This window comes from Lolium perenne, chromosome 6, assembly GCF_019359855.2.
Source record: "Lolium perenne isolate Kyuss_39 chromosome 6, Kyuss_2.0, whole genome shotgun sequence".
NCBI lineage: Eukaryota > Viridiplantae > Streptophyta > Magnoliopsida > Poales > Poaceae > Lolium > Lolium perenne.
In genome coordinates this window covers 169678010-169704668 of record NC_067249.2, presented here as the reverse complement: position 1 = coordinate 169704668, position 26659 = coordinate 169678010, and the positions used below count along the sequence as shown (strand labels likewise).

The following is a 26659-nucleotide window of genomic DNA, read 5'->3' as shown; positions in this document are numbered from 1 at the left end:
ACAAAAAAAAATATGGTAAAACATACATGCTGCAAGAAACAATTATGTGAATCGCAAAAATTATTAATGTTGCTCGATCCTTTTGACACAGGAAAGCCTTCCCTTGTCCAAGAAGGCTGCACATGCAAGCTTCAACCGCTGGAGAGAGCGTCTTTCGTAGAATGATACAAAGACCCCAAACTACCCCGACCTACAAAGCACTGTCACATCTAACGGTATCACTCGCATAAAAAAATGTGACCCATGGGTATCCACCTAGTAGGTACATTAGCTCGGCAATATCAAGGGGCCAAAATGAGGGGGTTTTGCACCCTCTAAGAGCATCTCCAGCCGCGTTCCCCAAATCGTCCCCAAACCGCGTCGGATTGAGCGTTTGGGGGACGTGTTTTGTTCGTGCTGTTTTGGGGGGACGTCGCTCCCCAGCCGTGTCCCCCAAACATTTAAAATACTTCTTTTTAACACAGAATCAAATATAGCATACGAATAAAAATGTTTGCGAGGATTGTTTTCAAATTAAATTACAACAAACAATAAAACAAGTAAACAAATATAGTAAATAGGGCTAGATGCTACATCAAGGTGCCACGGTATTTCCTTTGATCCTCCACAAATGCTCAACGAGATCAGCTTGAAGTTGATCATGAACATTATTGTCACGGATCTCTGCGTGCATGGCGAGAAAATCAGCAAAATCTGCAGGCAACTCATGATCAACCTCCGCAAGAGGGCCTTCACACTCATAGGGACCAACATGTGACCTAGCATGATTCTTGCGGTCATCCTCGATGATCATGTTGTGACAAAAGTGGCCCATTTTGGATATATACCATCGGCTAGATAATAGCCTTTGGTATATTCGTGGCCATTGATCTCATAGTTGCATGGTGGAGCATGCCCTTCCACTAGTCTGCTGAACACCGGAGACTGCATGATCACACAAGCCTGCATCACCTCCCACATTTGGTCGTGAGACCAGCTTAGAGCAGGTACCGGACAATGGCAAATTATGCTTGAAGCACACCAAATGCCCGCTCGACATCCTTCCTGCAAGCCTCCTATCACGTAGCAAAGTGGGAATTCTTCATACCTGATGGATTCGAGATTGTTTTGACAAAAGTGGCCCATTTTGGATATATACCATCGGCTAGATAATAGCCTTTGGTATATTCGTGGCCATTGATCTCATAGTTGCATGGTGGAGCATGCCCTTCCACTAGTCTGCTGAACACCGGAGACTGCTGCAACACGTTGATGTCATTGTGTGATCCCGCCATGACAAAAAAAGAATGCCAAATCCACAGGTCATAATCTGCCACAGCTTCAAGCACCACACTGCAATATCCATGACGCCCTTTGTATATACCTTTCCAAGCAAACGGGCAGTTCTTTCATGCTCAGTGCATGCAATCGATGCTTCCAAGCATTCCAGGGAATCCTCTGGCAGCATTTTGTGCCATGATCCTTGCAGTCTCTTCCTCAGTTGGCCCTCTCAAATAGCATTTGCAAACTTTCCCACCACAGCTCGGCAAAACTTGTACATGCACTCAATGGCAGTAGACTCACTCATGCGAAGGTAGTCGTCCTGTGTATCGACAGGTGCTCCGTATGCAAGCATCCTCATGGCGGCGGTGCACTTCTGAATGGACGAGAACCCAACAACGCCTACAGCGTCGAGCTTGAGCTTGAAGTAGGGGTCGAACTCTCGAACTCCATGGAGGATATTCACGAACAGCCCCTTGCTCATCCTGTATCGGCGCCAAAAATTGTCTGCATGTGTTGCATCATCGGCGAAGTAGTCGTTGTGCAGCATGACATGCCCCTCCATCCTCTGCCGGGGCTTCGACTTCCTTCTTCCCGGCCTTGATCCTCCGCGGCGCGGCCTCTTCCTCTTCTCCGCCTCAGCGTCAACCATGTCCTGAAGGGACGCGATGATCAGCAAATGCTCCCGCAGGTCGTCGTCGAAGGCTTGCTCGTCCTCCAGCAGCAGGGCAAGCATCTCATCGTCGATGTCCATGGCTAAAGCAAAATCAATGGTTAAAATTGCGCCGAGGCAGACGACGCAACAAACAGCGGCCAATCGCGCCTACCTGGCAAGTCGTCGAGCACCTTCTGTGCGTGGAGGTGGGGCGGATTTGACGGCGCGTTCTGGGACGCGCTGGCGAAGCGGCGGCGGCGGCACGACCGGCGGGAGCCCCAGCCGCGACAACGGTGCCGACTCTCAGCAGAGATCAGACGCCCAAACGGCCGGGAAATCCAGCGGCGGCGGTGGGGTGGGAGGCGTGGGAAGGAAGGAGCGACGAGAAAAGAGGCGCGAACCAACGGTTTATGCAAATAGTCGCCGACATGTGGGAGCCCGCCTCGCTTTTCGGTGTGTCCGGCGTCCCCGGAGCGTCCCCTGTGGGACGGGGACGGGCTCGGGGCGCCGAACACCGTATCGGGCCGCGCCGGACAAAAATGGGCTTTGGGGGACGCGGCTGGAACGGTTTTTTGGTCCGGCGCACGCCAAATCCCTTTGGGGACGCTTTGGAAGACGCGGGTGGAGATGTTCTAACAAGCATAATTGCGTCCAAGAACGTTATTTGAAGGCAGTGAGCATCATTTGAATCTCCATCCCTTTTTCACGTTGTGTGACATTATGATACAACAAAATATGTTGTTTTCTAAAATGGGCTTGTATCTTTTTTACAAACACATAGAGCACATTATCAAACTACCTCACATCCACATCCACTTTGTGTTCCAAAAAATATTAGGACAACTTTTCAAACCAAGCTTAAATCTTTCTATATATACACTTCTTCCCACATCTTTTATCTTCCACCATCATTTGGCTTCCATCCGTGTGTGTAATTCCTGTGTAAGCCCCAAGAGACGTGCTTGAAACTTTTCTATGGTTTTGGTTCATGCAGAAATTCAGAATGCACGACAGTTGAACTTCGTCTAGCTAGAAACACGAATCTCGCTACACATTATTTTTCATAAACTCCATGTCTAGAACTAAGGGAAAATCTATGTTAGTTAGGCGATGTCAAATTGAATTCAAGGGACATTTGCATATACGGAGTACTACTTATTACTTAAAAGAACTTGGGGGAAAACCGACTTTTTTTTTGTTTTGTTTTGACAAAGGGGAAAACTGAGAAAATTTCCTCTTCGCCATCCAAGCAAGGTCCAGGCCTGTCATGTCGCACCAGCTGCCGCCGATGCTCTCCGTGCCGGAGAAGAAGACGGCCGCCGCCGAGCTCTTCCGCGACCGCCACTTCTTCAACTCCCCCTTCTTCGCCGATCTACGCGACGCCCGCGCGTGCCTCTCCGTCCCAAGCCCGCAAACCCAGCCGCCCTCATCCAGCCGCGCGCTCCTCCTCCGGTACCACCGCCTCCTCTACTCCGCGCGCGACGACCCCTGCGCCTTCGACGACAACCTAGCCTTCACCTGGCACGACGCCTTCCGGCCCAACCTCAAGCACACCTCCGCGCTCCTCCGGTTCGAGAAGGCCGCCGTCGTGTTCAACGTCGGCGCCGCCTCCTCGAGGATCGCGGCGGCCGTGGACCGGGCGGCGGAGGGCGGGGTCAAGGCGGCGTGCGGGGAGTTCCAGCGCGCCGCGGGGGCGTTCCGGGCGGTCGGGGAGATGATGGAGGGGCAGGAGGGGACGGTGGATATCAGCCCGGAGGCCTCGGCGATGCTGGAGCGGCTCATGCTCGCGCAGGCGCAGGAGTGCTGCTTCGAGCGCGCTCTCGCGGCCGGAACTTCGCCGGCGGCCTGCTCCAAGGTGGCCAGGCAGGTTAGATTTGCTGCCCTTGCTTGGCCTGTGCGTTTTCCCCAAGTCGCATTGCATTGATTCGTGTCCGTGGCCCTTCGAGGGTTTTTGACTGTAAACAAATCCCAGATCTGTATAGTGTACATACAAAGGCAAAATTGCAGTATCCAGGAGAATGTTTTGCTGCAAGGTGATGTTGTACTAGGTAGGTAATGATCTGAAGTTTGCGCCAACTGAAGTATCCAGCTCCTCTCCATGTCTCTCACATAGGACCCCAACACAGGCAAACTTAGATTAGTAGATGAAATAACTTGCATAATATTTTTCTAGAACCTCTATATGCTAGGCATTCAGTGTATTATGCTATATCCCATAATTGCTTTAACACTGCCATGGCGAAACAGTTTTGAGTTTCAGACTTCAAGGTGGTCTTTTGTGGAATACAAATTAATTTTCAAGAATATTGATCTGCCAATATGAAAAGATAAAGAAAATATATTTTTTAAATCGGATAAAAGTCGAGGAGGATCCTTCTGCTTGGTGTTCCGCAGTGGCATTGTGGTGATACGTGCCTGCCGCCTTTTGGGGGTTCACCTGTATTTATTTTTGTATAGAATATGTATTATGTTATCATCTATATAGAGTGTGTGCGGATGTTTTGTGGGGATTGTTCTAGGTTTGCTAGATGGTTCCAAGTTGAGGTTTTGAGGAACTAGTTTTAGGTTTGTGCCAATTACAGTATCAAACTCTCTCAAGCCCCTATTTCTGCTATGCAGGTAAGGCTGTGATTCTGGTTAATGCTTTTGCCATCTTAGATTTCTTTTCAATGACAGTACTCTCACAAACCACAATAGATCTTGGATTAGTATATTTATTCGAGGAATTGCTAAGAACTTTAGTGTAGTATATTAAGTGTGATTGCTTTCCCATTGCCATATCGCTAGAGTTTCGGACTCTGAGGCCATTTACTGTGGGATACAAAACAATATTCAAGAACATACATCTCCTAACAATACTCCAAAGTCCAAAGGCAAGGAAAACATAAAAACAGTTCCGAAGAAAGTTGAGAAGCAGCTTTACAGGCTCCGCAAAAACTACAACAACTGTCATGGCATTACATTGCATGTCTGAGCTCATAACTTGTCTTGTCACCCTCCATCTTAGCTACTTCATCCGATCCAAATACTTGTTCAAAAATGCATGTATTGATGTATCTAGATGCGTTTTAGTGTGTAAATTCGCTCATTTCATGACAATTATTTTTTTATCAGAGGGAGTATTAGATCTAAATAAAAAAAAACCTTTTAACTAGTTCCAACCAACCAATCAAGTCAGAACATCTAGTATTAATGCAGATTGGTGGAGCTTTCATCCAATCATATTAGATTTAGATGGTTCCTGAACGAAAAATTAAGATCATATTAGAATTATTTGTCAGATCAAATTCTGTCAATTTATCACAGGTCCTGGTTGCCAGTTTGCCACTAGACCCGACCTTAATACTTCCTTGTGTTGCTCATGTTGGGGTTGTTAGGATATTGTAACATGTCCTGATGTTACTGGTTGATGAGGGTCGCAGCCTTGGTATGTTGATGGGAGGGGGAGGTTGATAACCTTTTTGGCACCAAAGTGATGTTGCAGCACCTTTGCTGCTGGTAGTGGTAGGTCTATTCCCACATAACTGTTGCAAGGTGAATGGTGAGTTCCGGAGTAGGCACAGAAGAGATTTGACTCTCAATAATATTAGCTACATGAGTGCATGATTGGTGTGATTTTGCGTGGCAGATATTTTTTGCATGATGTCACGCCACATGAGGAAAATGCTGGAGTATGTTTCTTGGATTAGCAAAACACTGAACTATAGAGAATTGTTGTGATACGCTATAAAAGTATTAGGATTGTATCAGTACGTTCAGGAAGGTTGGGAGTTTATATTATTGAATCGATACAACTTTTTTCTATCATTTTGTTTTGACAGATACTTCTTCCTATCATTTTATTGGAGTGGCACAGATAATAGTACACATAGTTGTTTGCATAGCTGGTCGTTTCTAATTTTATTCTGTTTGCATTCATAGTAAAAAAAAATTGACAGCACAAAGTACCATAACCTTTGGCCTTTCTCTTTATACAGGCTGCCTTGTACTACGAAGAAGCTTATGCTGCATTGGTTATCCCTCCGCTGCAGAACCACTTCGATAGATCATGGTCATCTCACATCCAGTTGAAGGCAGCTCAATTCAATGCAGAAGCTTGCTATAGGTACGCTATGGAACTGCACGAGAAGACAGAAATCGGCGAGGAGATAGCGCGGCTACAGGTTGGGATCAATGCAGTTGCTGATGCAAAGAGAACTGCCAGGGGAACCCCTGCGCCCCTTTACGATTCTGTTACCAGGCTAGAGCAAGAAATGAGCCGGAGCCTGGAGAGGGCAGTGAATGAGAACAACCGCATCTATCTTATGCGAATCCCAGCAGCCAAAACGTTGTCTCCTCTGCCGGCAGCTTCGCTTGTCCGGTCTGCTTCCACGAGTGAGGTCTTGGATGCGAAGACGGAAACTGGCATTCAATCCTCATAACTGAATGCTGTGATGCTGCCATGAAGCATGGTAAAGATTGTCTGCTGAAACAAAGATTCTGGCAGAAGTCTTTGTATATTGGGTCTTGTATCTAGTATTGTAGCCAGTGTCAGTTGGCTTGTCAAGCCAGGACCATTCTCGTTGAGCCTTATGATATGGTAAGAGTCTCTTACTGCTGGAGTTACCCTGGGCTGCCCCTTTTTGTGCTGCAGTGAAGTGTTCATCTGAATAATACATTTCAGTAAGTGGCCAGTTTTCATGTTTTAGCACAAGAAATCCGTGTGGTAGATGATCTTGTCATCAAGACATGTTGGGGCGATATGTAGGACTTCAATGATCTAGTTGAGTAAACTTCACTTCAGAAGTTTATGGATATGTATCAGTCGATTAGACCGTCATAGTTAAATCTAGAGTCATCTGGTAAGGTATGCTTTGCTCAAGTGATATCACTATCTTTGGTTACCTCATGACTTATAGCACATTGAGGATTATATTCTTACATTCCCATGTATTACATTGAGTAACTAGCATTCATCATGCTTCAGGATCGATATACCTCATTCGTCCTTAGTACCAAGACAAATGTGCATGCAGCTTCAGTTCAACACAAGCTTAAACCCAGATAAGATTATAAGCGTGGTGATTTTTTCCGATAAATGTCTTGATATATGTCCCTCTTTGGAGCTGATCGATCATGGGGTTGGCGAGTCCAGAGACGGTGTCAATGGAGAACGGGGGGAGTCAGAGTCTGGCTAGTCGAACCAGGCAGCACAGCTATCGTCTGCCGGAAAGGGCGCACCATCAGATCTGAGGGCGAACACGAGGGCGTCCATGAAGTTCCTGGATGACATCTGACTTGTGGCCTCGGCTATGGCAATCCTCTTGCTATGATGTAGTTTGGCAACTAAATCCTTTGACCGTAGGTGCCGAAGCCTACGCTTACGTGCCATTTTCTTGCGTTCTAGAGGGAGCGAGAGGGTGAGAGATGGGAAGAAAGGCGGGATATGGAATTTGAAGACGATATTAGAGCATCCCCACTCGTTGGCGCTCCCCACGCCCAAATCCGGCGAAATTTTTGTCCGGATTGGAGGAAGATTTGGCGTGGGGGGCAGTATATTTCCAGTCGTGTGCTCCCCAAGCGGCGTTTCTCGGGGAAAAAGAGGACGGCTCGGGGAATCCGGACGAAAGAGGAGACACGTGGGCGTGGGCGGTTGGTTTAGCTTCATCCGGAGTCCCCGAGCGCTCCCCGGGGGGCCGGGGATGGCATGGGGAGTCCGGACGAAAATAGGCTCAAATCCGGATCAAAACGAGGAACCGGGGGCCTGACTGGGCCGTTTTTCGCCGTCCGGATGAAAAAAAGTGGCCGTGGGGGGCTCTGCGGGGAGACGAGTGGAGATGCTCTTAGGAGGTGTGGGACGTACCATATTTGTACTCGGAGGTGTGGTCCCTCAGGGAAGGGAAAGAAATATCCACCATTGCTATTCCTTGGTGACACCCAACCACGATCCTACACAAATCAATCAGTACGTCCTGAGTTCACCAGTAAATTTCGTGCAGCCAAAGAATTGAGATAATCTGTGGATCGAATATATGAGAGGATAGATGACACGAATACTAAATACAAGGTGAGCAAAGTTCAAATATCAATATGGCTAATGACACGATAAGTTTTGAATGCCTATTAGTTATGTGTTTCTACATTGAACTTCAAAGTTTGCACAGATCACCTTTAATTGATTTCTCGTAACTTACAGTTCGCCAACATAATATATACACACGCATATGCCATATTACTATTTTGAAACTAGAAAACTAGAGAAAGGACATGAAATTAATTGCCCATCACCTTGTCGAGCCGTTTATACATCCAAAAGCATGAACTGCACCAAGGTTGAAACCGATTATGTTCTCAAGCCTGCAAGGTAAGGGAGAACATGCAGGGTTAACTAAGTAATGTACTAGCACTATTTAAAATTTACACATGGATAATACATAGAGCTATATATGTGGCCAGGGCAGAATCACTACTTGTAGGTTGTGGAGTCCCATATGCGTACGGTTCCATCAAGTGAACCTGTAATTAAGATAGGAAGCTCCGGGTGCAAATTGACGGTTGTGATCCGGTCTGCAGACCCTTCTAGCTCATGAACACATCCTTCCATTATCCCCAAATCCCATATCTGATTCAATGCACACACAAAGAAGGAAAACAGAGTGGGTAACAAGAATCATTACAATAATTTATCATGACTATATGTACTATATATGTAGGATATTAAGATTACCTGTGCAGTCTTATGCTTAGAACCAGCAATCAGATGAGGGCGGTCAAGGCGTATGAAGTAATCAACACAGAGGAGGCTTTCCACTTGGCCATCCAACGTCATGATGTTATTGGGTTCATCGGAACAAATACTCCATACCTACCAGTTAATACCAATTATAAGTGCATATGAAAATAATAAATCAATAAATTTAAAGGAACTAACATAAATAAATAAGAAGATATAAAGAAAATTAACCTTGACCGTGCCATCTAAGGAAGCACTGGCGAAACTACTGGCGTCCTTTGGGTTAAACTTCAGCTGTGTCACTCTATCAGTGTGCCCCTGGAATTTTTGAGTGCATTCCCAACCCTTGTTCCAATCCCAAAGCTTAATCATGTGGTCATCATCGGACGAAGATGACAACACAAAAGGATGCGTCCGATGCACATCCAAAGTTGTGATGTTACTATCATGAGCATCAAAGCTCTCAACACCTTCTTGTTTGCTGTAATCGTACACATGGATGCACCCATTTTCATCACCAGCGATGAGCCATTTCTCTCGTGTAATAAATTTAGCTGCATGAACTGCATGACTAGAATATGTGAGATCATTTAGCATATATATGGTGATGTGTGAGCAACAAAAAGTTCAAGTCGACGAAAAGTTATGAATGCATGCTTGCCTGGTTCATATATCGCTAATTCAAAAGAGTTCAACGTTGTCTGTGCCGGAGACACATATGCGTAGTAACTTGAGTCAGTTTTGAGTATACACGTGCATACATAGTAATATTATACTTTTGAAGCAAAATTATGACTACCATACCATTGTTTGGTAGTTCCAAACACGAAGGCTTCCCACGTGATTCGTCGTCATAATCCTGCATATATTATTTTACCAAGAATTATTACTTGCCAACGTAAAACATATAGTTCGTTGTGGCTTGGTGGTACATTATTATTTTGCAATGTAATGTATAATTATTAGCTAAATCTAGAGGTGCACACACACACTCACCATTTCTCCATTGGGTGCACATCTATGGATGATACTTGTTGAGCATCAGGTGTGGTTATGATCTGAAATTATTATCCAAGGAAAGCCAGCATAACATGATCAATCCCTCTCCATCCAATTAAGGCTTCTATTTGCAACACACATGTACACGAAGGAAGTTAAGGTACCAAAAAGAGAATGACATAAAGAAAATCACCTTAACTTTCGGCTGAGTTGGCTGCCTGATCACCCGACAACAAGGAAACTAAGAATACAATGGAACATATCAACTACATCGTTTTGATGTCACAAAAAATAAACAAACAAGTACATCGGGGTTTCTTTGACCAAAGAGCAGACTAGCTGCTTAGCTAGCTAGGTCACCTTATTAAAATAAAATAAAATAAAAGATTACCTCAGGCGACGATGCCCCTGCAGATTCGGCAGCTGGTTGATCACAAATAACCTTTAGCATTACCTCTTGCAACTCATCACCACTAGCCGTTTGTTTACTCTTAAAGAATTTGTCATACTCGGCGATGACGTGATGTTTGTCCACATCCAAGAGGTCGTATCCACCCAACATGACGCTATATAGTGTGAAGAAGTCACTGCTGTCTGAAGATGAGGGTGGCTGCTTCTGATTACTGGCCATTATTGTGAGAGTAAGGGTGTAAGCACACCTTGGAGGCACAACGCCGCAGAGCGGCTTCTTTGTCAAGTACCTCTTGGGGCTGTTGGCCACAAGCATGAATGCGACGCGGTCGTCTCCCTTGTTGTTTAGCTGCAGGGAGCAGCTAGAAGAGGAACTCATGACCTTATTCTTTTTTGGTTCCAATGACGGCATGAATGGGAGGAAGCAGAGCTCTAGAGGTTGAACATCAAGCAGTTCAGAGCGAACCAGTGCTAGTTCTTGAATGGAGGTTTCTGTTTCGTTCAGCATATTGACAATATTGTCCATGAAGGGCCTTTTTCTCGGGTCGTGCTGTACGCACAAGGAAGCTATTTCCAAGCATTTCTTCACTTGTTGGCAATATCCTTCCAATAGCATGCCCTTGACTGCCTTTTGTAGCCTCTTCCTCCAGGCTTCATTCACCTGCGCAGCAAATTGGATGGAATACACATACATACACAACGTTGACGCAATTAATGACTTTCCAGAAAAAAGTAACCATGCATGTTTCCAAATTATCAACTACCATGGCTATCATATCTCTATCTAAGTTCAACTCGTAAGGAAATTCTAGCGGACACATATTCGATACATCCAAATTTTAGACAAATCTAAGACATGTTTCATGGGACGGAGGGAGTATAATAGTATATGCATGAGTATCGTACACAACATTAGTTAAACTTTTCCTACCAGCTCGGTGTCAAGATTGACTTTTTCTCCTGTCATTATCTCAATGATTAGGACGCCCAGGCTATAGATGTCACTTTTGAAAGAGATTACTTGGCGATGAATGAATTCTGGTGCCATATATGCGCTGTGTTGTAGAGCCATGAAATAGGATTAGTGCCAGGAAAATGCATTTTCACCTCAGCATACAAGATGAGAGGCATTTTTGCTTACATCGATCGAATTTTAGTAGCACCGGCCTTGGCACGTTCATCGGCCCCACTTGAAAACACTAACATACCAAAATCATTTATTTTTGGCATCATATTCTCATCCAGCAATATATTGCCAGGTCTTACATCCTTGTGCACAAGGCCTCGTTCCATGTGGAGGTATCTTAAGCCCTCGCAAGTGCCCTTAATTATTCTGTAGCGTGCATGCCAATCGAGTCCAGGGCTTATTGCTGGAGAAGTAAACAAAAATTGTATCAAGAAGCATTTTTCTATGAAATTACAAATAAATATTACTATTGATATCCTCCATGTACTGCCTTGTCTTATGTACCTGAAATATACTGGTCAACTGCTCCATTTGGCAAGTACTCGAAGCATAGTAACCTACTTTGAATATTAGCTAATCTAAGTCTTCCATGGTACAGTACCCTATTTTCTTGTGTATCCACGCAGTAGCCAATGAATTGTACGATATTTTTGTGATGGACCTTCATAAGGCATTGAATCACCCGAGCAAACCTTGTATCACTAATTCGTGGTGAGCTAAATTTCTTCACAACAATGACTTGTCCATTCTCGTAGATTCCCTGCAAATTAATTTGGCATCGCTGTCTTACTACACGGATTTTCAAACAAGAGGAGTAATCTTTCGATCGATGGACTGAAAATGTAAATAGCACATACCTTGTAAGCCACCGCATACCCACTGTTGCCAAGTACTCGCTCTTGAGAGAAATTATCTGTAATCTCTTCTAGTAAGCTCAATGGCATATCCACAGCCAAATGGTACGATCTGCTAGCTCCACCGTGACCTGGTCAATTCACAAATTAAGTAATTAACTTGGTGGAGTACATAAAAGAAAAACTAGTCTGCGCCTTGTCTATTTTTTAAAAGACACGTCTGATCACATTTCCGCACGAAACTTTTGTAGGCTCTCACCTATTATATATGTCAATAAAATGATACTACCTCTGACTATTTTTAGATGTCAAAAGTTTGTCTAAATTCAAATGTATCTAGACACTCTTTAGTACCTAGATACATCTGAATTTGGACGAACCTTCGGACATGTATTAATGGACGGAGGGAGTACTATCTTTGTTCCTAAAATAAAGCCTATAAATTTGGTCAAAAGTCAAAGTTCAATAAGTTTGCCCAGATATATGAAAGAAATACCAACATCTAAGATATCGAATAAATACACTAAAAAAATCTTTTATAGTGGATTTAATGGTTTTGATTTGGTAGTGCATATGTTCATATTTTGTCTATAAATTTGCTCAAATTTACAAAGCGTTGAGTTTTGACTAAATTTATAAGCCTTTCTTTTTGGAGTGGAGTGAACAAGATAAAATTACATCACATTTCATTTATGTAGGACCTATTCTCTGCACCATCAGAATTCTGATGGGATCCGGTGCTTTAGTGCTGGTATTCTCCACACCACGATGTCGCTGGGCAACGGCAGACAAGCTCTGTTTTGGGAGGATCGATGGATCGCCGGACGTGCTGTCAAGGAGATAGCACCTGCACTCTATGAGTGCATTCCCAGGCGATGCACGAAGATCTGAACTGTTTCGGATGGCTTGCGAGGAAATACTTGGGCCATAGACATTCATGGGGTCCTAGGAATACACGAAATCGGGTAATACTTGTTGCTATGGCACGCTGTTGAGCACACCTTACTCACAGACGTGTCGGACAACCTGCTGTAGAAGTGGACTCAGTGGCGGACCCAAGATTTTTATCAAGCCTGGGCACTATAAGCCCGGTCAAATTTTCATCTAATTTTCATCAAAATAAGCTGCACGGCCGGCCGAAAGCCTGGGTGCGTTCCCGGGCTTAGGGACGGTTAGGTCCGCCACTGAGTGGACTACGAGTGGCACTTACACCGCCAAGTCTTGCTACCTCGTATCCTTCCACGGTTCTGCCTCATCGCCGTCCTGGAAGATGATCTGGAAATGCTGGGCACCTCCGCGTGTCAAAATTTTCCATTGGCTTGCCGACCTGGACCGATGCTGGACTGCCGATCGGCTTGCTCGACAAGGACTGCAACATCCCGCTGCATGCCCCCTCTTCAATCAGGCCCCAGAAACGATACACCACTTGCTTGTCGAGTGCTCTTTCACCAGACAAGTCTGGCACGAGGCCCTTGCCTGGCTGCGCTTGCCATGCGACGCGCCAAGCCACGATACTGCCTCCCTGCTGGACTGGTGGATGGATGCCTGTCAGAGAACTCCAAAGCCTATGCGCAAGGGTCTGGCATCTGCAACCTTGCTCATACCCTGGATGGTATGGAAACAGCACAACAACTGCATCTTCGAGAAGGCCCAGCCGTCCATCAACACTAGAGTTGCCCTGATCAAGGAGGAAGCCAGGCCTTGGTCTCGAGCGGGCGCCCAGGGCCTGCGCGTCATCATGCCGCCAACCTGGGATGTTCATTAGTTTTCTGTACAATCACTTGTAACCACCTCCTAGGATGATTGTAAAACTTCTATCTTTTCAATGAAATGAATTGCAAAGGTCCTTCGCATTTTCTCGAAAAAAATTCTCTGCACCATCGATTGTGGTGGTTTTAGATTATAACAATGTAGACGAATCTAATTGTTTATGGAAATCTATAATTTAACTCTTGTCACATGGACTGACTTGTAGTAGATTACACTCTTATTAGGTGGATAAATAACATCCCTTCCATTTGAAAATACATGTCCAATTTGAAGTTTGGCACAAGAATGAAGAGTGTGGATAATGTCCTTCAATTATTTTTACACGTCTCTTTTTTCACACCAAGACATTATTAGAGGATTTAATTGACAAGTGCAAGTATCAAATCTGATTAAGTACCATAGTTTTTGGTTTAGAATGGACCTTATTTGTTGCAACTATTTGCTAAAAGTAGCACTAACTTGTAGAAGCAGGCCCGAGTTGATGGCGGTGTTGTTCCTGCTGCTTTTGGAAGAGAAGGCGGGTTCACCATCATCCTCTTTATAAAACTATATACATAGAGAGAGCAAACAAGGACATAAGTGATAATGTTATCTGAGCTCATCCTATTGTTGCAATTATCACATACCCCGTCCATTCAGAAATATAAGGTGTATAGTGAACACTTCACAACTTTGACCACTAGTATTAAAAAAATTATATGCGTGTAGTTGCAATCTTAGAATTCTGACCACTAGCATGTGTATAAGTATGCGGATGAAGAAACTTTAGGAGCAGGCCTCCACAACATCTGTGAGGGCTAGAACCCGAGGTGATTGAGTTGTACATCCACTCTCTTAACCAAAGTGGGTTAGACTCACTTATTATTTTACCATTTTTAAGCATATTATAATTTAAAAAAAGTAGCGAAAGTCATCCATACATTTTTTTAAGGGATAGTATACCATTAAATCATTCCGAGTTGTACCAATAATTCAACAGTAAGTTAATGGCAAGACTCGATCAAAGACAAACTAATTGGGTGACATGGTAGTTAAAAATCCTTCGCGAGAGCTAATCATTTGAATGGGTATAAAAAAAATTGCAAAAAAGGAATGGGTACAAAAAAAGACCCATTGAAATAATTACAGTTTGCCAATTTGATCTGAATGGTTAGCTTGAAAAATTGAAGGTGAGGTCCCTGTTGATGATAAACATATCACAGTATGCATTGTAATAAAATATAACATAATTTCTGAATTATATCTGTCACAAAGTGATGGCACCTGTTCTATCTGCAGTCCTTGGTCACTTATCATGGGTTCTGTTTCGTTCAAACTAGAAACAATATCTTGTATAGTAGGCCTTTCTTGTCGGTTTGATTTCAAACAATCTAGTGCTAACTCAATGCATCTCTTTACTTGATTGCAGTATACTTCTAATGATGTGTGACTCAATTTTTGACATAGCTTGTTCCTCCAATTTTCATGTACCTCCAATATTGGAACTGAAGTTAGAATGAGATAGCACAAAAGGTAAAATATAACCTCGAGCTTTTTGAATATAGATTGTTGAAAATGGCAAAAAGATAAAAATGTTCTTACATGCTTAACAAATTTGCAGGTTGTCATGTCGGCAATACAAGTGTAGCCTTCATGTCCAGTCATTATCTTTACAATGATAACACCCAAACTAAATATGTCGAACTCTTTTGATATAATTTGATGTTTTATGTATTCTGGCGGCCAATATCCACTGCATGCCATCATGTATGGTACAACTTGTTAGATAGACACAACAACATAGACACATATTTCATTAGAAAAATATTGTACATCAAGCAAATGCATCTAACAAGTGTAACGACTATTAATTTTTTTGCAAAAAGCAACAAGTTGTCAAAGAGAAATGGAATAAATAAGTGCAACACTTAATGAAGCTACATGAATGAGGGGTTTTTTCTCAATAATCTCTTTTAGAAACAAACACCAATGTTAAAGCAACATATACAGAAAGCTAATAAAATTGAAGATTAAATGCAGTTGGATATTAGGTGGGAAGAAACAAACACTAATGAAGCTAATCAGCACATTAATGAGATATTTGCTTCTCAATAGTCTCTTTTAGAAACAAACACCAATATTAAAGCAACATATATAGAAAGCTAATCAAATTGAAGATTAGATGCAGTTGGATATTAGGTGGGAAGAAACACTTTATCTTAATTATGGTTCTCCTTCATAATATTTTTTATACTATTTTACCAGGAAAAAATAAATCCAATTTTACTGGCTAGCTTGCTACACCCTACAGGCTCCATCTCGTTCACTCATACCTAGGGTTTGATTGTAATTTGTGTATTTTAAATACAATGAACAAAGTGAGTGAGACAGACTATTTCAATGATCATAGGTGCATTTAATATTTTCTTTAATATAACCTTTTTCAAAATAAAAGGATAAAAAAAATAAGCATCGCGGAAAACTTCTAAATTTAGATAGGCCCAACTGCTGGATAGAATGCTTACCATGTACCTACAGAATTCATCGTCCTTTTTGTGTTTTCTTCGCCGAAGAGCTTTGCTAAACCAAAATCTGCGATTTTCGGTATCATATTCTTGTCTAGCAATATATTATCTGGTTTTAAGTCGAAATGCATTACGGGATACTCCAGTCCCTGATGAAGGTACATTAAACCCTCGCATATTCCTTTGATTATCCTATAGCGTGTATGCCAGTTAAATCCCATATTTGCATCTGCAACAAAGCAAAGTAAACAATTATGATCAAACAATGCAATCTAAAGAATAAATGTTCACATGCGAAATAAATATTGATGCACATGTGGACCGACTTAATTACCAGAAATACACTTTTGAAGGCTACCATTGTGCACATACTCAAAACAGAGCGCCATACGCAAACGTTCAGCAACAACTTGCTTCCCTTCAAACACCACAAGTTCTTCCTCCGATTCATTGCAGAAGCCCACTAACTCTACAATATTTGGATGCTTGAGCCCCCTAAGATTGTCAAACTCTTTGTGAAATTCCTTATCATCTGGTCCTGAAATGTTATGTAGTACCTTCACGGCAATCTGTGCACCATTTTCACTCACACCCTGTCCGACATGTCTAGTTAATACCTGTCGTTCTTCTTGTGATATAGCAGTGATGATAATTTAGAAATGTAGGAACTACAAGCAATATGATTTGCTCTATCTAGTCTTATTCAACATACATCTTTTTCCTATTTATGCTTGTAGAGGTAACTACATTTTCGTAATACCTAGAAACAAAAATATACCATGCAGTATTTGTGAGTGGATTTTCCTATGAAATGATGTATTAATATGTGATCTGAAAAATTCACATATTACACTCTACACCTAGATTTGGCATGGGTAGTAGACTAGAGGCAAACATTGTCTTGTTCATACCTTGTAAACTTTTCCGAATGTACCGCTTCCAATGAATCGCTCCTCATGGAAATCATTTGTAACCTGTTTTAACAATTGGTATGGTAGCCTGCTTGGCTCATGATGCCCCTTGTTCTCCATGCTGCATGTACAAATTAAGTTAAATAATGAAGACGTGTGCTAATTAATTAAAACTGTTAGAGCTATATTTGTATATTGTATTTCCCCACTTGTTAGGGGGTTTTCCTGTATATTTCCACCTGTACATGTACTACATATTGTGGCCTTTGGCCCCTGTGGAATACAAGCTGTCTATTCCTATCATGGTATCAGAGCCCCAGGTCTCGAGTTCAAATCCTGGCTTTCCCAATTTATTCTAAAAATTATCTCCTCTCCCCGCAGCCTCCTGCCGTGTGGTCCCGGCCTTCCGCTGTCTCTTTGCCTCTCTACACGTGTTGACTTGTCTTCTCGTCTCCCCGTCACACGTGAGAGGGGGTGTTGACATGTATAAAGTAGATTGTCTAGCCCTTTCCATCAGTTCGGACTAAGCTTATCATGGTATCAGAGCCCACGTTAGGGTTCCTGTGACCGCCGTCAGCTCGCCCCGGTCTTCTTCACCGGTTCCCGATTTGGCCGCCGTCTTCGTCTCACCCGATCCCCTGCCACCAAAATCGCCCCCCAGCTCTGAATCTCCACGCAATCCCCACACCCGAGCTCCCCGATCGCCAAAACTGCCGGATTCGTTTCTCCGCCTGCCCCCGCGCGCCGGATCGATCCCGCCCCGCCGCCGCCGGACCCGCCCCGCCGCCGCCGGCCTCGCCCCGCCGCCGCCAGACCGATTCCCGCCGCCGGTCACGCCGGCCTCCTGCTGCTCTCGCCGCCGGCCACCCCGCCGACCTTTGCCGCCCCGCCGGCCTCGTCTCCCCGTCGGTCCGTCGACTGCCGATCGAGATCGAGATCGATCTTCGATCTCTGCTCTCGCCCACTTTCGGCCCCGGTCGGCCCGTTCTGCCGTCCGTCTGTAAAAAAAAAAAAAAAAAAAAAAAAAATTGAAAAAAAAAAAAAAATTGAAAGAGATGTCTTCTGCATCGGGCTACGTCGCGATTCCTCGCTGCCCGGTGATTTTTGATGGCGCGAATTATCCTGATTTCGCTGCCTTCATGCGCGTCCACATGCGCGGTCTTCGCCTTTGGGGTGTGCTTTCCGGTGAGGTCTCCTGTCCACCGCGCCCCGTTGCGCCTACGGCGCCTACTGCTCCGACGCCTGTTGTTCTTGCTCCTGATGCCACTCAGGCGGTCAAGGATGCCGCTCAGAGTGCTGATGCTACTGCTCAGGAGGAGTATGTCCGGAAGGTTCAGGAGCATTCTACTGCTGTTGCGACCTACCGGCTGGATCTGACCGACTACACTCAGTGGATAGATGAGGATGCTCGTGCTGCTGCTGTTCTCACTTCTAGTGTTCTGCCCCAGTATGCTGCTGAGTTCATGGCTCTTCCCACTGCTGCTCGATGGGCTTATCTTCGCCGGCGCTATCAGCCGTACGGAGATGCACTTTATCCGTCTGTGGTTCGTCAGGAGCATGCTCTTCAGCAGGGTGATTCCACTATTGATGCTTTCTACACTCAGAGTGCTGCTATCTGGCGTCAGCTTGACTCTCTTCGTACACCTGTGTGTGCCACCTGTCCCTGCTGCCTGGCTGTGCGCGCTGATCTGGAGTTTCAGCGCGTCTTTGAGTTTTTATCGCGGCTCCGCCCGGAGTTTGAGCCGCGTCGTGCCCAGCTGGTGGCACGTGGTCGTGTTCCGCTCTCTGAGGTACTGGCTGAGCTTCGTGCTGAGGAGACTCGTCTTCGTGGTGCTGGTCTGCTTGAGGTTCCCTCTGTTCTTGCTGCTCGTGGTCCTCCTGTTTCGTCGCGCTCTCTAGCACCGCCACTGCTCTCTGCCCCGCCGACCCAGGGTCACAGCCAGCCTCAGCAGCCTCGTGGTCCTCGTCCTCCTTGTGCTCACTGTGGCAAGCCTGGACATGATGTTTCTGGCTGCTGGACGAGGCATCCTCACCTCCGTCAGCAGTATCTTGCTCGTCGACAGGGTGGTTCATCTGGCTCTTCTGCTGTTGCTTCAGGCTCTTCTGCTGCTGCGCTGTCTGATCAGGATATTCTCCGTGGTCTTCGTGGTCTGCTTGCTGCTACAGGCTCTTCCTCGTCGGGTACTGCTGGTTCTGTGTCTAGCTCTTCGGGCACAGCGCGACCACCACCTTCTACACAGTCAGGTACGTCATCCCCGTGGTATCTGGATTCTGGAGCTTCTTTTCATATGACTTCTGAGTCTTCTATCCTTTCTGCTCTTCGCTCTTTTTTTTCTCCTGTCCGTGTTATCACGGCTGATGGTACCTCTCTTCCTGTTTCTAGTCGAGGCACTCTTTCTACTTCCTCCTTTACTGTTCCTGATGTTTCTCATGTTCCCAGTCTTAAGATGAATCTTTTCTCTGCTAGTCAGCTTACTGATTCTGGTTGTCGTGTCATCCTTGATGCTGATTCTTGTGCTGTTCAGGACCGTCGTACCTAGGCTTTGGTTGGAGCTGGCCCTCACAGCATTGAGTCTCCGGGACTATGGGAGTTAGACTGGCTTCGCGTTCCCTCCACTGCCACTTCCTCTGCCAGGTCTCCTGCGGTTGCTGCTTCTGTCACTGGCTCTTTTCAGCAGTGGCATCATCGGCTGGGTCATCTTTGTGGCTCCCGTTTATCGTCATTAGTTCGTCGTGGCCTTCTGGGGTCTGTCTCAGGAGATGTGTCTTTACATTCGTGTCAGGGTTGTAGGTTAGGTAAACAGATTCAGCTTCCCTATCCTACTAGTGCGTCTGTATCTCAGCGACCTTTTGATTTAGTTCATTCGGATGTTTGGGGTCCGGCTCCCTTTCCTTCGAAAGGGGGTCATCGATACTATATTTTGTTTATTGATGATTTTTCACGATACACCTGGTTGTTCTTTATGCGCTCTCGCAGTGAGGTGCTTTCTATTTATCAGCGTTTTGCAGCCATGGTTCGTACTCAGTATTCCACGCCTATTCGTGTGTTTCGTGCTGACTCCGCAGGCGAGTATATCTCCCAGCACCTGCGTGGTGTTCTTGCTGAGCAGGGTACCCTTGCGCAGTTCTCGTGTCCCGGCGCCCATGCTCAGAATGGTGTCGCCGAGCGTAAGCATCGTCATCTTCTTGAGTCTTCTCGTGCTATGATGATTGCTTCCTCTCTTCCGCCGCATTTTTGGGCTGAGGCTGTCGCTACATCGACTTACCTCATTAACACTCAGCCTTCTGCTGCTCTGAAGGGTGGTGTTCCTCTTGAGCGTCTCTCTGGTACTTGCCCAGACTACTCGCATCTTCGTTCCTTTGGTTGTGTTTGCTATGTCCTTCTTCCTCCTCGCGAACGCACCAAACTCACCGCTCAGTCTGTTGAGTGTGTTTTTCTCGGCTATAGTGATGAGCATAAGGGCTATCGCTGTTGGGATCCCGTTGGTCGTCGGATGCGCATCTCTCGTGATGTCACGTTTGATGAGACGCGTCCTTTCTATCCTCGTCCCACCTCCGGTACTTACCCGGTGGATGATCTCTCCTTTCTTATTTTTCCTGACACACCTCTCGCTGTTTCTTCTCATCCTACTCCTCATCCTGATGCGCCTCTTGTGCCTTCGGCACCATTTTCTCCTCCGTCTAGTTCCCCTAGTTCTCCTCGTTCTCCTGCTTCGGACATTTCTTCCGCTGATCCTTCTTCCTCCTCCTCTGATGAGTTGTCTTCTGGTGATGACCACCGCTCTTCACGGCCTGTTCGTCTGCGTCGTGCTCCCAACCGTTACTCCCCTAGTCAGTACGGTCTCTCTGTTCTCTATGAGCCGACTTCTTATCGGGATGCCGTGTGCCATCCTGAATGGCAGCTTGCCATGGCTGAGGAGATCGCTGCGCTTGAGCGCACTGGCACATGGGATCTTGTTTCTCCTCCTTCTGGTGTTCGTCCCATCACATGTAAGTGGGTCTATAAAATTAAGACCCGCTCTGATGGATCTATTCAGCGCTATAAAGCGCGTCTTGTGGCTCGTGGTTTTCAGCAGGAGCAAGGCCGTGACTATGATGAGACTTTTGCTCCTGTGGCTCATATGACCACTGTGCGTACTCTTCTTGCTGTTGCTTCTGTTCGACGCTGGTCTGTGTCCCAGCTTGATGTTCAGAATGCCTTTCTTAATGGCGAGTTGAGTGAGGAGGTTTATATGCAGCCTCCTTCTGGATATTCTGTTCCCGACGGGATGGTTTGTCGTCTTCGACGCTCCCTTTATGGCCTCAAACAGGCCCCTCGTGCCTGGTTTGAGCGCTTTGCCTCTGTTGTGATTGCTGCTGGTTTCTCTCCTAGTCTTCATGATCCAGCGCTCTTTGTTCATACTTCTACTCGTGGTCGCACTCTTCTCCTTCTATATGTTGATGATATGATCATTACTGGTGATGATCCTGAGTATATTGCCTTTGTCAAGGCCCGTCTCCGTGATCAGTTTGTTATGACTGATCTCGGTCCTCTTCGCTATTTTCTTGGGATTGAGATTTCCTCCACTTCTGATGGCTTTTCCATTTCTCAGGAAAAGTATATTCAGGATCTTCTTGCTCGTGCTGCTCTTGTGGATGAGCGCACTGTTGAGACTCCTATGGAGCTTAATGTTAAGCTTCGCTCTTCTGATGGTGATCCTCTTTCTGATCCCACTCGTTATCGCCATCTTGTTGGGAGTCTTGTTTATCTTGCTGTCACTCGACCTGATATCTCTTATCCTGTTCATATTCTGAGTCAGTTTGTCTCAGCTCCTACTTCTGTTCATTACAGTCATCTTCTTCGTGTCCTTCGTTATCTTCGTGGCACGATGACTCGTCGTCTATTCTTTCCCAGCTCCAGTTCTCTCCAGCTCCAGTGCTACTCTGATGCTACGTGGGCGAGTGATCCTACGGATCGTCGTTCCCTTTCTGCTTACTGTGTATTTCTTGGTGGTTCGCTTGTTGCTTGGAAGACGAAGAAACAGGTAGCGGTTTCTCGTTCGAGTGTTGAGGCTGAGCTGCGGGCTATGGCTTCGGTGACTGCTGAGGTGACCTGGTTACGATGGTTGCTTGCAGATTTTGGGGTCTCTGTTACGACACCCACTCCACTTTTGTCAGACAGTACAGGTGCTATCAGTATTGCACGTGATCCGGTCAAGCATGAGCTGACCAAGCATATTGGTGTTGATGCTTTCTATACACGTGCTCAGGTACAGGATCAGGTTGTTGCGCCTCATTATGTGCCTTCAGAGTTGCAGGTGGCAGACTTCTTCACAAAGGCACAGACTCGCGCACAACATGATTTCTTTCTCTCCAAACTCAGTGTTGTGGATCCACCATGAGTTTGAGGGGGGGTGTTAGAGCTATATTTGTATATTGTATTTCCCCACTTGTTAGGGGGTTTTCCTGTATATTTCCACCTGTACATGTACTACATATTGTGGCCTTTGGCCCCTGTGGAATACAAGCTGTCTATTCCTATCAAAAACAAGCTGCAGCTGGCTCCTATTTTTATATCTCTCAACACCTGGAAATGGAGCAGCTGCATTGCAAAGGAACAGGCAAACAAGAACAGCCGATAGACTGGGCGGGTGCTAAAATACATTTCTTTCGCTGATACTCCCAAAGGCACAGAAATAGTTACCGGTCGACTAAAGAGGAATACTTATATTTTTCGTAAGAAATAAATCACAGGGCGATAAACCGTAGTATAGAACAAAGTCGCAAGTAATTATTGAAGATCTATGCCAATTACAAAAAAAAATATACAGCTGTAGTGGACTCCTTAGTTTCAGATCTAGCATATGTCTGAAATTATGCCACCTGAAAAAACAGCACTAGGCACTTACCAGTAAGTCCAGGAGAGCAGCAGAGCACGCTGTGTATGCAGATGAAGCTACCAGCTCACCGTCCGGCCGGAGAGAGCTAGACGGCCATATTTATTTGGAGCTCCCACACGAGGCCGAGCTTCTCATTCCATTATTTCTCGGGCTACTTGGCATCATGCTGGAAAAGCTGTCGTTTCTACTGCCTTTCTGCTTTTTCTTTACAATATATTGCACATTACACAACATCCTCATACGTGCCAATTATTGATGTGTGCGATGTTGACCAGCCCTATAGCTGACTAGGAGATAGAATGGATTAGTTTTTAATCACCACCTACTCTATGGCTAGTAACGTGCATGTGGAGTAGAGCCTTTTATACCTGCCAAACACCATCATATAATGGCGGTTGGTGGCATTGCCAAAAATATTTATTGGAAACGTGACATTGTAAATTGAAAACTAAGACTTTGTATACCAATCAAGTCTACCTAGCTTGTCCATCTAAACAACAAAACCTAAAGAAAATCCAATTGTTTTATCTGTGTTGTAGGTGGAGAGTATTATTACCTCTAAGGCCTCGTTTGTTGCTATGGATCCAATCCACCCAGGGAACAACCCCCCAATCGCCACTATTCCCTTACCGCCATAATCCCTGCCATTATGTATCGTTCGGTTAAACCTCAACGCCTCCTTGTATTGTATCTCAACAGTGACACACTACACTCCACAGACCATCACTTTTGTATAGCTTGGATACTCACAGTCACAACTCACATCGAATATAGCATATGCCTGAGCTACTGTTTGGTTTCGGATCTTTTTTACCTACGATCAGCATTAGAAGCATTCCATGTGCAGTTCCTATTATTGGCATGCTCTGCCTCTGAATCTTTGTCGCCCCGGTGAACGCGCCATCACCAAGCTCTTTCGGTTCACCTTGCCATTGAAAAGCAACACCTTGCTGCTCCGTGATCCTCCCATGTATCTCGAGGTGTCTTGGAACATCACCATCAGGATCCTGTTCCCGACCTTGGCCGGACACCTCCTTCCACTGTCGCTCATGCCCAACGAGTATGCTGCCACGAGCACATCGTGCATGTCTTCCATCCCGATCGCCCACCGCCGACATCTCAGCGATGGTGCACCGCCATGTATGGCTCCCAAATGAGGATGCAATCGTTGCGCGGCTCGATGCTCCAGAGCTTGAGCGCTAGGGCGCCAGCTGCACGTCGATGTTCCTCGCAAAGAAATGTTTGGCTTGCCGCTGCCTCTTCGGACTGGTGACATGCACGACGTCACGGAGGTAGCTCCATGGCTTGCGTCTGTGGCAATAGTTAACATCATAAAAATATCTGAGGCCTCACAATATTTTGTGCAAATACTTTTACCAACAGCTGCTACCAGGTACTATCTCCGTTAGGGATTATAAGGCCTCCACGTGTCCCTAGGTCGTAAATTTAACTAACATAACATGAATTGTACTATACAAAAATTATGTCATTAGAAAGTAGAACATCTAAGCTTTCTAATGATATATGTTTTATAATATATATCTTTTATTACATCATCAGTTAAACTTACGACATAGGGATACGTGGAGGCCTTATAATCCCTAACGGAGGGAGTAAGAGGGAAATCCTTCATCATTCTGAATCACACAAGTTCATCATAGAACAAAGGTCTCGATTTGATAATGATTCATTGACATGTCAATCACAAAGGGTCTGGTTTTAATCACCAAGCTTTACTGTTAACCTCAACTGACTGCCATCTTAGTCCTGGCACTACCATTCTCTATGCTTGCGATGATGTTCGCCACACCCAGGAAGTGTTGTTCGCCTCAAAATATATCATATACTCCCTCCGGTCTCTATTAATTGACTCGGATTTAGTATAACTTTGTACTAAACTTGAGTCAATTAAAAATGGCCGGAGGGAGTAATGTATATCCTAAAACATTGTTGGACAATTTCAGAGCCTGACCATAAATGACCGTGATGTTCTTCCATACATGGTATAAGTTTTGAGTATCTTTTCGAGGGTACGCCAAAGGCGTACCAGATCTTTATAGAAGGCAAGAAAAGTTTTTTTACAAGAACCAGAACTTCGCCGCGAACGGCGCAGCTGGTGAACTCCCCACTCACACACTATGAACTACTCTCGTGGCATGACTGAACTCCCTCCGACTTTGGCAGATTTCCAAAGTATGAACTCCGCCTTGATCTTGTCAATCAGTTGATGGGGATTGCAATGGCCTGTGTTGTGAAAGACCCTTGCGTTGCGCTGCTTCCAAATCGACCAAGCCGAGAGGATGACCAAGGTGTCAAAGCTCCTCCTGTCTCTTTTCCTGACCAACCTCCTAGCGGCCTCCCACCAGGATTCCAACGTGCAGTCTGTAGTTGGCTCCGTGATGTGTAGCCCAGCCGCGATGAGACAACCAAACCAGACTTGCCTGGCATATGGGCATTGCACCAGCACGTGGTTCACCGTGTCTTCTCCCTGTAAACATGTGAAGCAAGCCTCCGAATGATCTTGCAGCCCATGTCTCCATCTTCTATCCGAAGTCCAAAGTCGGTTTCTGAGAGCAAGCCATGTAAATATTTTGCACTTGAGCGGCGCGAAGGATTTCCAAAGTGGCCCATGCATGTTGAACTCGATTCCTCCTTGACAGAGCAAGTTGTATGTATCCTTAGCCGTGTAAAGCCCCGAAGTGGATCCGATCCAAGTGAAAGAATCTGGCTGTTGGGTGTCCCTTTGAAGCCCTTCCAACTCCTCCCACAACCTGATGCATTGCGCGCATCCCTCCACTGTCAGGCTCATCTCGATGTCTGATATCCATGTGTTCTCCAAAAGGGCCTGCGCGACCGTTCTGGAGTTTCTCTTCCTCGTAGGCACTAGCTGCACCACCAAAGGCGCAATATCCTCCAATGTTCTTCCATTAATCCACCTATCCCGCCAAAACCATACTTTTGAACCGTCGCCTGCTGTAATCTTGGTAAGGCTCTGAAAGACCTTGCTAGCCTCCGTATCGTGCATCATCTTCAGACCTTGCCAAGGACGGCTCGGATCAGTCCTCTGCAACCACTCCCAACGAACTCTCAAAGCTAGACCGTGCAGCCGGAGATCTTTCACTCCCAGCCCTCCAAAATGTGTTGGTTTGCAGATGTTGTCCCATGCGACGAGACAATGGCCGCCATTCGCCTGCTTCTTCCCAACCCAGAAGAACCCTCTGATGTACTTGACCACCTCCTCTAGGAGCCAAGCCGGGGGTTCCGCCACCAAAATGTGATGAATTGGGCGTGCCGAGATGACCGTCTTGATGAGCATAAGCCTCCCCGCCCTAGCAATGAGACCTCTCTGCCAGGCTGGGAGGAAGTGCACCACCGAGTCCAATAGTGGCTGCCACTCCGCCCTTGTGAGAGGCCTAAGGGCGAGCTGTAGACCAAGATACCTTATAGGGAAGTTTGTCACCTGACAGCCTAGTTTTGAGTATCACATGTTGATAGTCTCAGCAGGTAATACAAAGTGGGTAGAAACAAATGAACTGTCGATTGAAAAAACATGGAGAAAACTCCAAACTAGTAAACTGTTAACATGTCAACTGATGAAACATGGAGAGAACTTCCTATTGCATAATCATTTATCCATTTTTTAACCTGTGCCAAGAGAAATCAAGAATTCTCAGCGTGTTCTCACGGGAAGTAATAACTAGTAAGTAGAATAAAGAACAAGAATCATGTATGGGTAG

General features: G+C 45.4%; 2 protein-coding genes and 1 pseudogene across 2 annotated transcripts; 2 read left to right on the top strand and 1 right to left on the bottom strand.

Annotated features, from left to right (window-relative positions):
• Window positions 1-3110: 3110 nt before the first annotated feature.
• Window positions 3111-6602, top strand: LOC127306963 (vacuolar-sorting protein BRO1-like). The gene is made up of 2 exons (XM_051337660.2): window positions 3111-3782; window positions 5893-6602. The coding sequence occupies exons 1-2, from the start codon at window positions 3183-3185 to the stop codon at window positions 6334-6336; spliced, it is 1044 nt and encodes a 347-aa protein (XP_051193620.1). The 5' UTR covers window positions 3111-3182; the 3' UTR covers window positions 6337-6602.
• Window positions 6603-6721: 119 nt separating this feature from the next.
• Window positions 6722-23595, bottom strand: LOC127306961 (receptor like protein kinase S.2). The gene is made up of 22 exons (XM_071822336.1): window positions 22932-23595; window positions 17044-17164; window positions 16467-16725; window positions 16133-16361; window positions 15210-15360; window positions 14892-15098; window positions 14088-14174; window positions 11947-11989; window positions 11509-11838; window positions 11179-11407; window positions 10969-11092; window positions 10018-10698; window positions 9820-9867; window positions 9624-9685; window positions 9432-9486; window positions 9289-9328; window positions 8859-9190; window positions 8622-8759; window positions 8365-8516; window positions 8183-8251; window positions 7758-7843; window positions 6722-7297 (listed from the first exon to the last, which is right to left on the bottom strand). Exons 2-22 carry the CDS (start codon window positions 17161-17163, stop codon window positions 7089-7091), a joined length of 3651 nt encoding a protein of 1216 aa, XP_071678437.1. The 5' UTR covers window position 17164; window positions 22932-23595; the 3' UTR covers window positions 6722-7088.
• LOC139832554 (uncharacterized) lies at window positions 18195-19583 on the top strand (annotated as a pseudogene).
• Window positions 23596-26659: the final 3064 nt, after the last annotated feature.